The following is a 13,218-nucleotide window of genomic DNA, read 5'->3' as shown; positions in this document are numbered from 1 at the left end:
GCACGGAGAGGTGCAGCCGCCTCGCTTCCCGGGAAGCCTGCGGAACTGGTTCCTCTTACCCCGCATTTCTTCACACCCGGACCCCGACCAGCGGCCAGGCCAGAGCTCCATGTGCGTGGGCCGCACGGAGGGCTTGCTGAATTCGTTTGAAATAAATACCTTTTCTTTTTTCTCTTTTTGGACATTGCAGAATAGGGCCAGTAGTATGCTAAAATTCAGAAAGCTTGGGGCGTATGGGACAGTTTCAGGATATACTTTTAGGTAACTGTCAGGATTCTTAGATGTCATAGATTTGACATTTGGTGAAAAAAAAACTTTGCAACTCAAGTCCTCAGACTTCTTGTTGTTCTTGGTTAATCAAAGGATCACTTTGATCAGGTGTGGACAGCCCTGGCTCTTGAGCAGGTCGGTAAACGCTGCCGGGCAGAGAAATGCTTGGAAGAATCCGGGCCCTGGATTAAATTTTTAATGCAACCTGCACCTCGCGGCAGCGCGGGGTGGGGTTGGGCAAGAGCGAGTGGTCCGATGGGGCTGATGAAGAAACGCTTTCCTTTTCTTGTAAAGTCCGTGTTGTTTCCTCTTTACGGTTTTGACTCACTTCACAGATGCTTCTATTGCTCATCCTGTGAGATGTGAGGTTATTTTTCATCTTGTTACTGATCAGAGTTGTAGTGAATTCAGAGCTTGCTTTTGGACAAGCCAGTCTTCGCACCAGCAGTGTTTCAGGAGGGTCCAGGATACATGAAGGGGGGGCGGGCAGGGGCGTGGGGAGAGCATCGTGTGTCATCTGGATGCACTTGGTTGTACCTCCCTCGAGCCCTGGACGCCCCTTTAGAATAGAGGCTTTGTTTGTGCTTTGATTCCTGCAGGGCCTAGTATGTGAGTCCAAAGTGGCAAAAACACATCTACTGTGATAAAATGTGTGTGCCAGCACAGTTCTAGATGGTTTTTATTGTAATTTTGCTTATTCCTACATATAATCAGGAGACATTTACATCTCTGTAAGTGTCAGGGTAATTTTTGGCAGGGTTTATAATTTAACCCAATCTAGCTGTTAATGAAAACAAGCATAACTCTGCAAGTAAAACTTCTGCCCTGGCCGGTGTGGCTCAGTCGGTTGGACGTCATCCCGTGCCCAGAACGGTCAGGGCACATGCCCAGGTGGACCCACCCCCGGTGGGGGGCGCTGGGGGCAGCCCATGGGTGTTCCACTCGCTTTGTGGTGGTACCTTCCCTTCCTCTCGATTTAAAAAAATAACAAAAGTAAACCTTCTATAAAGTCATAGACATGGTTTTAAAATGGCCTTTGATTTCCAGCCTCGACTTGTAATTGGTCAGATGACCACCATTACAAACATGTCTTAAGAAAGGGAGGAAGGCCGCCACTGGGTGTTGTTAGTTCTTCCCGTGCGGAAGCTGCACCGCTGGGTGGACGTATTCAGAGTCCAGTGCCGGGCACTTGGCCCGGCGTAGCTCTGGGCGCAGCTCCCTCCGGCCGGTGCCCTCCCCCCGCAGTTGTTCTGCTTGGTGCTCAGCAACCTTAACAGGTTGCCTTGCTTTGTCCTTTGCAAAGGGCATCTTTCTAGCCTGGTCAGTCACCTTAACATCCATCACAGGCCGTGCAATGAGCTGTTAATGATTTGTCAGAAAGTTGGATGTGTCACAGTTGGTAACAGTTGGGGGAACTGAGCCCTTCCAAGATCCCCCTTCGTCCTCAGCTCCTGGGTGTCGGGGGGGGGGGGGGTGGGCTGACCATGAGGCTGCCCTTTGAGTCAGACACAGTTTAGGCAAGTGACATGAAGGTGTGTGATTCTACACAGTGGGGCAAAGTGGGTTTACAGTTGTTCGTATGGCAAATAATACAAAAATAACAATAAAGAATAAACTGTGTTTCACGCACTTGCACCTGTAAACCCACTTTCCCCGCCTGCGTGTCAGGGTCTGCTCACCTTGAACCTGTTTGCACCATTTGCTTTGACTTATATTTTCTAGGGAGATTCCCAAAAGGGTTTATACTTCCTGGAAGCAAGAACAGTTGTTCAGTGGAAAACAACGTAATTCACTACAGAACAGTTCCCCAGGTTAAATTCAGCACATATGTCACCATCTGCTGTGTGCCATGCCCCTGGTGAAGGTGCCGTGGCCTTATCCCAGTACTAGAGGCCCAGTGCACGACCAGCAGGCGCACATCTCCCGAGGGGTCCCGGACTGTGAGAGGGCGCAGGCAGGCTGAGGGGACCCCCCCCGCCTTCCCCCGTGCACGAATGTCATGCACTGGGCCCCTAGTGTAGAAATAACAGTTTTTCGTTAAAAACTGTATGTAATATTCTGTTGTATCTCCTATTCAGTGTGGACCATTTGGGACAGATGAATTTAAAAGTGCCTTCCGGTGTTTTTTAAATTACAGTTGACATACAGTATTACATTAGTGTCAGGCGTACAACATAGGGATTAGACATTCATACACTTTACAGAGTGCTCACCCCAACAAGTCTAGCACCCATCTGACACCATACCTGCTTAGTACAGTATTACTGACCGTATTCCCTATGCTGTACTTTACATTCCCATGATCATTTTTTTAAATATATTTTTATTTCAGAGAGGAAGGGAGAGGGAGAGAGAGAGAAACATCAGTGATGAGAGATGGGCTGCCTCCTGCACACCCCATACTGGGGATTGAGGCTGCAACCCGGGCATGTGCCCTGACCAGGAATCGAACCTGGTTCATAGGTCGACAATCAACCACTGAGCCACGCTGGCCAGGCTCCATGACTATTTTTAAAACTTGCCGTTTGTACTTCTTAATCCCTTTCACTTTTTACCCAGCCCCCTCACACCCTTCCCTTCCAGCAGCTACCTGTTTGCTCTCTGTGTGTGTGAGTTTTCTGTTTTGTTTATTTTGTTCTATAGATTCCACAAATAAGCTAAATCATGTTTGTCTTTCTCTGTCTGATTTACTTCAATTAGCAAAGTACCCTCGGGGTCCATCCATGGTAAGATTTCATTCTTTTTTCTTTTTAAAAAATATATTTTTATTGATTTCAGAGAGGAAGGGAGAGGGAGAGATAGAAACATCAACGATGAGAGAGAATCATGGATTGCCTGCCTCCTGCATGCCCCTACTGGGGATCGAGACCGCAACCCAGGCCTGTGCCCTTGACTGGAATTGAGCCTGGGACCCTTCAGTCCACAGACCGAGCTCTATCTACTGAGCCAAACGGGCTAGGGCAGATTTTATTCTTTTTTATGGCAGCATAATATTTCACTGTACATACACGTGTGTGTGTGTGTATCACATCTCCCTTATCCATTCGCCTGTCGATGGACACTTAGGTTGCTTCCGTATCTTGGCTGTTGTAAGTAATGCTGCTAGGAACGTAGGGGTAAAGGGTGCATAATATCTTTTGGGATTAGCGTTTTGGATTTCTTTGGGTAACTACCCAGAAGTGGAATTGCTGGCTCATAAGGCAGTTCTGTTTCTAATTTTCCGAGGATCCTCCATTCTGTTTTCCACAGCGGCTGACCCCGATCTGCATTCCCAGGGACAGGGCAGTGCGAGGCTCCCTTTCCTCCACATCCTCCCCAGCACTGGTTTGTTGATGTCTCGATGACAGCCATCCAGGTGTGAGGGGTACCTCAGGGTGGCTTCCATGGACACCCCTCAGGTCTTTCCCCGTGTCCCTAGGCCTGTGCGTCCTCTGGGAGAAATGTCTGTCCGGGTCCTCTGCCCATTTCTAATCGGATTGCCTGCGTCTGGAGGTGCGTGATTCCTTGGCATTTAGGCAGTCAGTCCTTATTGGCTCTATCATGGTGACCTGTGCTCCGTCGCAGGCCGTCTGCCTGTGCAGGTCAGTCCGCTGCAGCCCCCCTTAGTCTTGCGGTTATTCTTGAGTCTGACCAGGTTGCTGACGGCGGAGCGGCCTGTGGGAGGCCGAGAGCCCGAGGCTCACGTTTGCATTTTATTGAAAATGGACTTGCCCATCCAAGCTCCCTGAGGCTGGCTTTTATGTGATCTCCATGGGTTTCAGTACAGCGGTGGCACTGCCTCTCTGACACACTGGAGAAGGCACACGCTTTCCCGTGCGAATTGGTAAAATGACTCTAAAGATGAGCTAGTGGGCCAGGCACGAGCTGCTGAAAAGGAGAATTGAGTGAAAGGAAGTACCAGGTGTGCCCGAGAGGCAGCGCCAGGCGCCGGCTCCTGGGACTCGGAGGCGGGCCCTGTTGATCGGCTGCCCTCTGTTTTCAGCCTCAAGGAATAGGCTCTCCCAGTGTGTACCACGCGGTCATCGTCATCTTTTTGGAGTTTTTTGCTTGGGGATTACTGACGGCACCCACGTTGGTGGTAAGTAATCTTTTCATTTATCACTTCCTTTAAAACCTCTTTCTACAGTTCCGGGGGGAGAGGGGGGGAGACAGCCCTTCTTCATTTCCGAGCTACTTCTCCTAATACCGTCACCTTCAGAGCGGTTTCCACTGCTTCACTGTCTTCCTCAGCCCTGCTCTCCCTCGCTGTCCGTGGGGCTCGCTGTCGGGAGGGCTGGGCGGGGGATTCTGCAGGGACCGTGCCTGCCGGGGTGGACAAGGTCTTACACCCACAGGCTCAGGGACAGGGTCTGCCCTGCGTCACTCCCAGGCTTATTTTGAGACTCATTCATGTGGCTGCGTCTCCACATGCAGACTTTGGTTTAAGCCCAAGATCCAGAGGTGGCCGTGTAGAAAGGGAGGCTTAGGACAGGCTGAGCTGGTCTCACCCAGACTTTCCCACCTCTGGGACCTGGGAAAAGACCTCCCTGCCGGAGTGAACAAGCCAGGTGCTGGCTACTGATCCCTGGTGTAGATGGGACAGGAAGGAGGAGGGAGGAGTTAGTGTAGATGAGGAAGGAGGAGGGAGGAGGGGGGGGTTAGTGTAGATGAGGAGGGAGGAGGGAGGAAGGGAGGAGTTAGTGTAGATGAGGGGCAGGAAGAAGGTGTTCAGTCATCAGTTGCTGGTTTGATGACATTAGATCAAGAGAATGAATGACCGTAGGTCTGAGGGTCTGTAACGCTGAGGAGTGGCTTCCCTCTGACTGCCCTGTGGTCCTAGAAACACTAGGCCCCTGTGTGCTGGTCCCACTGCTCCTCGCAGGGCCCGGTGTGTCCAGGTGGATGGCTTCTGTCCTTCGCTGCAGACCGTCCTGGGCACTTGGTATTTCAGGACTATTGACTTTACTCTCAATTTCTGTAAGTTCTTAAAACACCTCATTCCTGATGTTCTCGAGTTTCCGTCTGAGCCACTGGGTGGATTCTCGTTGACGGCAGCGGAGAGGAACTGGGAGGCGTGCAGTCTCTGGTGGAGGCCTCCCTGAAAGATGACAGGAAGCACACGGAGCAGTTTTTCTGCCCAAGGAGAGTCCCGCCCTTCCTGTGCCCACTGCCCTCCTCTGGTCTGAGGGACGGGGCGGCAGGGAGAGCGCGGCAGCGCGGTGCGTCTGTGAGGCGGTGACACAGCCCAGTGCCGAGCGATCGGGGCTGCGCAAGCCGTGGAGGCCCTGGCGCAGGCGCTAGTTTCATTCTCGCACCTTCCCTCCGGCTGCTGTCACCAGGGCTCCCGGGCCCTGTCCCTCGTGAGCGGACCCAGGCCTGTGGTTTCCACCCGCTGGGCCTGGGAGCACTGAACGGCTCGTTGGACATTTCCATGGGTTGGGGTTTCTCTCACTTGATGGAAACTTTCTAGACCCACTTTTTTCAATTCACATGCCCCTGGTGTCCCCAGTCTTCGCTCTCGGATGTCTAACGACACGCGCAGTTGCTCACACAGGGGAGCAGACTGGCTGATGATTACACACATGGACGTGCACACCCTCCTTCCTGGTTCAGTTTTGGTTGTGCCACTTCCCGTGCAGCCTTGGGCAGGGGTCTGACCATGTCTCCGTGTCCGCATGGGGTCCTTCTTAGGGACAGGGTGTCTGTGAAGTGCCTGGGTAGGGCCTGGGACGGTGAGGCCCCTCCGTGCTCGGGGGCAGCATTTCCTCATGCTCAGCGTCCTGCAGAGCTGAGCTGCAGGAAATGAAGGGAGGTTGTGTTATGACGGGATGGTTTAAAACGTAGCTAAGACGGTTTACTGAGACAAATGTAGCCTGAGGTTTTTCTTTTGATTCTTTAGGTGTTACATGAAACCTTCCCTAAACATACGTTTCTGATGAATGGCCTGATTCAAGGAGTCAAGGTAGGATCAGTCGTATGTATACAGTCATGCATGCATGTGCTCATACCCACCACCTAATACACTGGCATGCCATGTAGTCTGCCAGTATGTGAGGTTGGGTAATTGACCCAATAAGTGTCCATTTTTACAGCTAGTGTGTGTCTTGGGTTTAAGTGTTTAAACTCGCTGGGCTTGAAATCTAATTTGACTCAAATGTAGCCAACTGTGTACACTGATAAACCCCTTCCCATCGGGTCCCCAGGGTGTAGGTGTTGGCATTTTATCGCCGAGATCCGAATGCTTTTGTAAACTGCCGGTAAGAACATAAACTGAAGAGAAAAGAGCTATTTTAGAAATGCAGAAATACAGAACTGTGTCAGTCTGGTCAGGTCTGGCATATTCTGCATGTTCTTTACTCCAGATTTCCTTTGACCAGCGGATTTTGTAAACAGCCTGTGACCATAAAAACATAATTAACACGATAGTCTTTCTCTAGCTGCTCCTGTGGAGTTCCTGGGGTTGCGAAGTCACTGGAACGTTGCATATTTAATACGCAGCGAGACCCTGCAGATAATTCTAGACCAGCGGGCGCCAACCTTCCGGACCTCATGGACCACCAGTGGTCCGCAGACCACCGGTTGGCGACCGCTGTTCTAGACAGTCCTGGGGCATTCTGAAATCACATACAGATAAGAAATGAGTTGTGCATCTAGAATTTGGTGATACACTTGTTTTGGAAATAAGCTGGTTTAAGATTCTCCCGTAGATTCACTTTGGGCTCATCACGTGCGTGATGCACTGTTTCCCTTCCCGCCGCAGGGTCTGCTGTCCTTCCTCAGCGCCCCGCTCATTGGTGCTCTTTCTGACGTCTGGGGCCGGAAGTCCTTCTTGCTGCTGACAGTGTTTTTCACCTGCGCCCCGATCCCTTTAATGAAGATCAGCCCATGGTAGGTGCCCGTCGGGTTGCAGCAACGAAACGGCCCTTCTGCTCATTGCCTGCTGACTCCCGTCACTCTCTCACTTTGTGGCCATCCCGTCTGTGTGTGCATTGTGTTCTTGTGCTTGAGTCTTCGCTGCGGAGAAGAGGCCCTTGAAGGCGGAGTAGCTGAGTGATGGGTCCCAAAGTTCTCAGAACGAGGGGCGACAGGCATCGTGCGGACACCTACGAGCGGCCGCTGGAGTTCAGGGACTGGTTAGGGTGCCAGCTTCCCATTCTGTTATATGGAATGTTAGCACCGGTCACCATCACTCTCTATTAATTAGGAGTCGCTTTGTTACATATCAGTAAAGCCCCGGTAGCTTAAAGTTGAGACTGATGCCTGTCCATGTTCGAGAAGCCTGGACGTGGTGGCCGCCGAGCTGGCGTGGCCGTTCCAGGGAAGCAGACCTCCCTCTGCCGTCGTCCGCTGTCACCTCGCTGTCCAGGAGGCGGCCCGAGCTCCAGCTCGTGTCACACTCCAGGCAGCCAGGTGGCAGGGCGTGCACAACGCCTTCTGGAAGGACACGGGGATTCCTGACCCTCCCCCCCGCAGCGTCTGAGTTCAGGCACGTGCTGCCCGTGGTGTCACGACTGGGCTCACTGTCCCCTGGTGAAAGTCGGCATCTTCGCTGGGGAGGGCGGGAGGGGAGGCGCCGGAGAATGGCTGTCCCAAGGCCCAGAGCCCAGCTTAGTGGTAAATCGGTTCGCTCTCTGGCTGATGTCCTTGTCCACCGAGTGTTGGTGTTAGTGCTGCATCAGAGGGACCAGACCCTTGCGAACGCGAGTGGCCCATGAAATATCACAAGCGGCTGCAGGGTGAGCAGAGACCGCCTGTGGGGGGCAGCGCTAGAGCAGTCAGGGAGCAGCACGGTCCCACTGCCCGGCTCGCTAACGTTCACATGCTCACACGCGATGTTGAAAGCTGTCCTCGGCATGACACTGAAACGTGTTTGGACTCAGCTTTTTATCATCTCTTGTTCGCTCTTTATAGTCACTTCCCAGTTCACTTCCGAGCACTCCGTGGGCCTCTTCTTTGAGAAGACGGAGCTGCCTGCTTTGCCAGCACTCACAGAGCTGGAGACGATGGGAGAACGTCTAGGCTCTGTACACAGGCCACAGGAACTGCAGAGTGACCTGTGTTATTGACTGAGTTTTGTTTCTGTGTGTCAGTGCTGTGGGCAACAGTAGTGGTTGGATTTCCATAGCTTTTTTGCTGGTTTAAGTAGAAACAACGAAGCCACTTAAAAATTCCAACAGTTTGGTCAAGGATTGACTGGAGACATTGGCTGCTTTTAAGTGTTCCGCACGGTCATGTGTTGAGTGTGTTGCTGCCCCAGAGCCGCCCGGCCTGTGCTTTCCTGGCCTGCAGAGAGCCGAGCTGCCCGGGGAGGTCAGGTCCTCACCTCTCCTGCCCCTTCTCTCCCTCCAGGTGGTACTTTGCCGTCATCTCTGTGTCTGGGGTGTTCGCAGTGACGTTCTCCGTGGTGTTCGCATACGTGGCGGACATAACCCAGGAGCATGAAAGAAGCATGGCCTATGGACAGGTGCGGGCTGCTCTCCTGCCAGCCCCGGGGCCTGGCTTGTCTAGTGATCTCACACGGGCAGTGCGTGGCGGTGCACAACACATTTCCTGATGAACTCGTCCCTTCAGACTACACTACACATTGTTTCACGTACAGAGCTTGTACGTTTGGATGCTTGCATTCCGTATGTATTTGGTCACACATGTCAGATTTGAAATTACAGAATCTTGTTACGTTATTGAAGTTCTTTTGAACATTATATAGAACTAAGGACTCCTTTACTAGGTCAGGAGTTGGACATGGCTGACCTAAAATCAGGGGCGAACGCCCCGCTCCGAGCCCGCAGGCCTTGCTGTGCCATGTGGCCCGTGCCTTCCCCTCACATCCGCTGGCCTTGGCACAGCTCTCAAAGGCAGGAGCCGTGTTGGCCTAGGTTAGGCCCACAGGTGGTGCCTGGTTTCCTTCCTGCAGAGGAAGAGCCTGTGAGGCACAGGTGTGGGGGGGGGGGCGGGGAAGAGGGGGGACAGCAGGGGTGGCAGCCGCTGTGGGAGGAAGGGGTCAGTCCTGACTCTCACCTCCGACCTTGCCTGGCTCCAGGTCTCCGCCACGTTCGCCGCGAGCTTGGTGATCAGCCCTGCCATCGGCGCGTACCTGGGCCGGGTGTACGGGGACAGCCTGGTGGTGGTCCTGGCGACGGCGATCGCGCTGCTGGACATTTGCTTCATCCTGGTGGCCGTGCCCGAGTCTCTGCCTGAGAAGATGCGGCCCGCGTCCTGGGGGGCACCCATCTCCTGGGAGCAGGCCGACCCCTTCGCGGCAAGTTCACCCCCTTCCCTTCTCTGGGGCAGCATAACACAGGCTGTGGGTGTTTCTGGGGAAAACGTTGAAATCCTCTTGAGATGGTTGGGGAGGATGAAAGGAACTAGAAAGGGGTGTCCGCGCAGCCCGCGGCAGTTCGGCGCTGACGGGAATGCTCCCTCCGTGGTTCCGTTTAGTCCCTGAAGAAGGTGGGCCAGGACTCCATCGTGCTGCTCATCTGCATCACCGTGTTCCTCTCCTACCTCCCGGAGGCGGGCCAGTACTCCAGCTTCTTCCTGTACCTCAGGCAGGTGAGCGCTGCCCCGCTTCCCTCCCTCGGGGCTGGGATGGCAGAGAGAAATCTCCATCGGAGGGAGCTGGGCTGGCGGAGACTTGAGACACCAAGGCCATGTGGGACGCCCGGGCTCACCGGCGTCACTGCCGCGTGGCTGCTGGTCCTTAGGCAGGGACAGCCTTGCGTCAGGGTGGCTCAAGCTTGTCTTTGCTCCCACGCAAGTGAGGGGGGGCCCCGGCCGCTCAGAGACTGTAGCGCCAGTCGGCAGAGCAGCTGCCCAGGAGCGTCAGTCTCTCCTCCCGGCCCTGGTCTCGGGGCAGCGATGCACCCCGAGAAGAGCACAGAACCTGCTGCTCATTTGTCAGGTGGATTCTGTGCGCTGGATGGCTGTCTTGTTTCGCTCCTCTAAACAGGTTTAGATTTGCTGACCTTGTGTTAAGTGGGTATATGTTTAGCACGTGAACACTTACCATAAATCTTGATTCTCCGGGAAAGCCAGGTTTTTCCTCAGAATACTTTGGTTACCAATGAGTAGTTTGATTTTTTTCTGGCTCATTTAATATTGCTGTGCAAGCCGCGGCATCAGTGTGGTGTTTGCTGTGCTTTTCTGTTGATGGAACTTTTTCTGGAACCTTCCAGATAATGAAGTTTTCACCAGAAAGTGTGGCGGCCTTTATCGCGGTCCTCGGCATCCTCTCCATCATTGCACAGGTGAGTCTCCGCGAGTGACGTCATGGAGGGTGGGCCTGGCTGCCGTCCGGCTGCACCCGGGATGGGGTCTCAGTGGAGTTGCCCTGTCGGACTCCATGGGCTACAGGCTCAGAAATTTCACTTTGTCAGGCAGCTAATATGGATGAGATCTTGGGGACTGACTGACACATACCAACGTATGATGTATAAGTCAGAGCGATAGTGTATTGATTTGCACCAATAAGCAGGGTGTACACCTGTATAAGGAGAGGCTGGGCCTGGTGTGTGGGGAGCAACAGGCAGGATGGCTCGGGGGAGGGGACAGGAGAGTCGGGACAGGAAGTCCAAGAGGTGGAGGGACCGACCGGTCCTGCGGGTGCCTGACTCGAGAAACGGGAGGCCTTCGGGGGCCTTGGCAGAGGAGTGGCTTGCAATGGTGTCTTGGGACCCGGATGTAACTGGCGGTTTGAGGAAGAATTTGGATTTTCTTAGATCTGTTTCCTGGCCAGCAAGCTCTCTCTGTTCCACAGTAAGTTCTAGTCCAGTGACTGGGACCTTTTCCCGCCCCGCCTGCACCCGGCCAGGGGGCTTGGCTTTTTCTGGCCCTGCAGGCGATCGCACACGCTTCCCACTTGGTCCAGACTGCCAGGTCCCGGGCCTGCTCAGAGGAAGGAGGGTCGTGCCATCGGGCTTGGCAGTCTTCATCCCTTAGCGGGGCGCCCCCTGCAGATATCATCTGTGCGTGGGAGCAGGTCTAGTGATAAACTTTAACTTTAAATCCCGTAATGTGCCTCCTCCACGGCCCCCAGCGCCCACACGTGACTGAGTGTGAGTGCTGTTTGTGACTCGGTGCCTCCTGGCAGCCCTGGGCTGGGAAGCGCTGCGTGTGGACACTCACTCGCTCGCGGCCTCCGAGGTCCTGCAGTGTGTGTGAGCCAGCGGAGCACCAGAGACAGGGACAGGGCACGTGGTCAGAATGGAGCTGGGCGTGTCCGGCCCACCTTGCCTCCTGGGATTCAGCCCAGCTGCTCCCAACGCAGTGCTCTCTCTCAGAGGCCACCGAGCTGAGATGGCGAGGATGTGTTTAGGGTTTGGATGGCGAAGCCGGGCAGCAGTTCACTGAGGCTGTGAGGCAGGGTGTCTCCCACTTGCCTCGGGCCCTCCCTCGCCGTCACCATGCCCGCAGCCCAGCAGATGCCAACTTAGGGCATGGGTTCCCCAAAGCGCTTCACAAGTTTGAAGAATTAGCAACAAGCTTGTCAGCATTGGGGGGGGGGGTTAATATGAAACTGGGGGTATGCAGGGCCCCTGTCATTGGTTCTGGTAGTGCTGGGCAGATGCTCTGAGCCTTGCTCTCCGCCGGCCACAGGCTCGCCGCCTCCGTGCTCCACGTTGAGTGCCCTTCGGCCCAGGCCCTTCCTCCCTCCCTCTCTACCTTTCTCCTCCTCCTCCTCCTCCTCCCCCTTCACACTACCCTTTCCTTCATGGCACCGCAGCCTGGAGGTGCCTTGTGAAATAGGTGCTGTGTCCCCTTCTCCCCCAGGTCAGCATCTTCTGTTGACCAGCACTTTGCCCTGTTCACTGGCCACACGGGCACTGCCCTCTGACCCAGAGTCCAGTGGGGTATCGTCGGGCCCTGGCAGATATGTGCGTGACTGACCACAGCTGATGTTGGTTAACTGTTAATCAGTTGTCATCTTGGTTACGTCATAAATCAGTCTGTCTCCAAAACGAGTTACAGTGAATGACAGGATACGGCCTTGTTTCCTGTTGTGTTGTACACTGTATATACTAAGCAATTTGTTCCATTGAGAATATTGTGACGTTTAAAATCACACGTTTTCATAAACACTATTAAGAGCTGGTGCTGGGGTACACAGACGAGGCAGAACCCCTGTGCTGGGAGGAGCCCCCAGCAGTGCCTGTGTGTGCGGGAGGCTGCTGTGCGCCCTGCTTCCCGCGGGGCTTCCTTCACGGCCGTGGGTGAGGAATGTAGTCCGAGTCTGTGCCTTGGGAGCGCGGTCTCCTGCTGGCCTGTGGGAGGGGACGTCTGAGAAGACAGTGGTGGGTCCTAATCCTTCAGGAACCCTTTGCTGGTGCTGAAATCTGATGAAACTCTTCAGTGGCTGCCTTAGAGAATGTGAGCCTTGATGATTGGGAGGTTAGAGTGTCACCCGTCATCAAGTAGTCATTTTCCAAATTGCTTCCTGCTCTTTGCGGATTTACTCGCTGTCTTGTGTGGTAGATGCAGCACCTTCACTAGAAGAGCAGGAATACCTCCGCCGTCCCCGGGTCACTGCCAAACGTGTTACCTTTGAAAGAGAACGAGCAGCGGGAAAACTCATCTGCTCATAACAGTGTTCATTAAGTACTTGTATCCACTGTGCCAGGCACAGTGCTAAGCACGGATGTGAACATGACCAAGTGTGAAGTAGGTGCTGTCACTGCCAAACGGAAGGGACATTTTGTAGGAGACTGGGTCTCCGTGAGGTGACTTGGCCAAGACGGGGGGCAGCTGTTTCCCAGGGGCCGTGCGCGTGGGCCCTGGTGCCAGCAGCGGGAGTGCAGGCGAAGGCGCATGGATAACTGTACTGTTGAGGTTTCCTTTATTCGGGGAATAAGCATTGCGGAGTAGAGCTGTCACATCAGAGGGTCCCCAGGTCCTGGCTGGAACCCTCTGACCTGCCACCTCGACCTCAGAACTGCTCAGGAAGCTCCCTGTCCCGTTCCCTGTTCCCAGCGC

At 54.1% G+C, this 13,218-nt stretch overlaps 1 protein-coding gene across 1 annotated transcript in view; it reads left to right on the top strand.

The window, feature by feature from the left end:
- HIAT1 (hippocampus abundant transcript 1) overlaps positions 1-13,218 on the top strand; it is a 21,887-nt gene that overhangs the window by 4,410 nt on the left and 4,259 nt on the right. Inside the window, exons 3-10 of the mRNA XM_005878560.2 lie at positions 985-1,001; positions 4,253-4,348; positions 6,149-6,211; positions 7,010-7,137; positions 8,599-8,713; positions 9,290-9,508; positions 9,688-9,801; positions 10,425-10,496. Coding sequence (XP_005878622.2) covers positions 985-1,001; positions 4,253-4,348; positions 6,149-6,211; positions 7,010-7,137; positions 8,599-8,713; positions 9,290-9,508; positions 9,688-9,801; positions 10,425-10,496 — 824 coding nt within the window. The remainder of the gene's footprint in view (positions 1-984; positions 1,002-4,252; positions 4,349-6,148; positions 6,212-7,009; positions 7,138-8,598; positions 8,714-9,289; positions 9,509-9,687; positions 9,802-10,424; positions 10,497-13,218) is intronic.

The sequence above is a fragment of the Myotis brandtii genome, unplaced genomic scaffold (assembly GCF_000412655.1).
Source record: "Myotis brandtii unplaced genomic scaffold, ASM41265v1 scaffold565, whole genome shotgun sequence".
NCBI classification, from domain to species: domain Eukaryota; kingdom Metazoa; phylum Chordata; class Mammalia; order Chiroptera; family Vespertilionidae; genus Myotis; species Myotis brandtii.
This window is presented reverse-complemented; position numbering and strand designations above follow the sequence as displayed.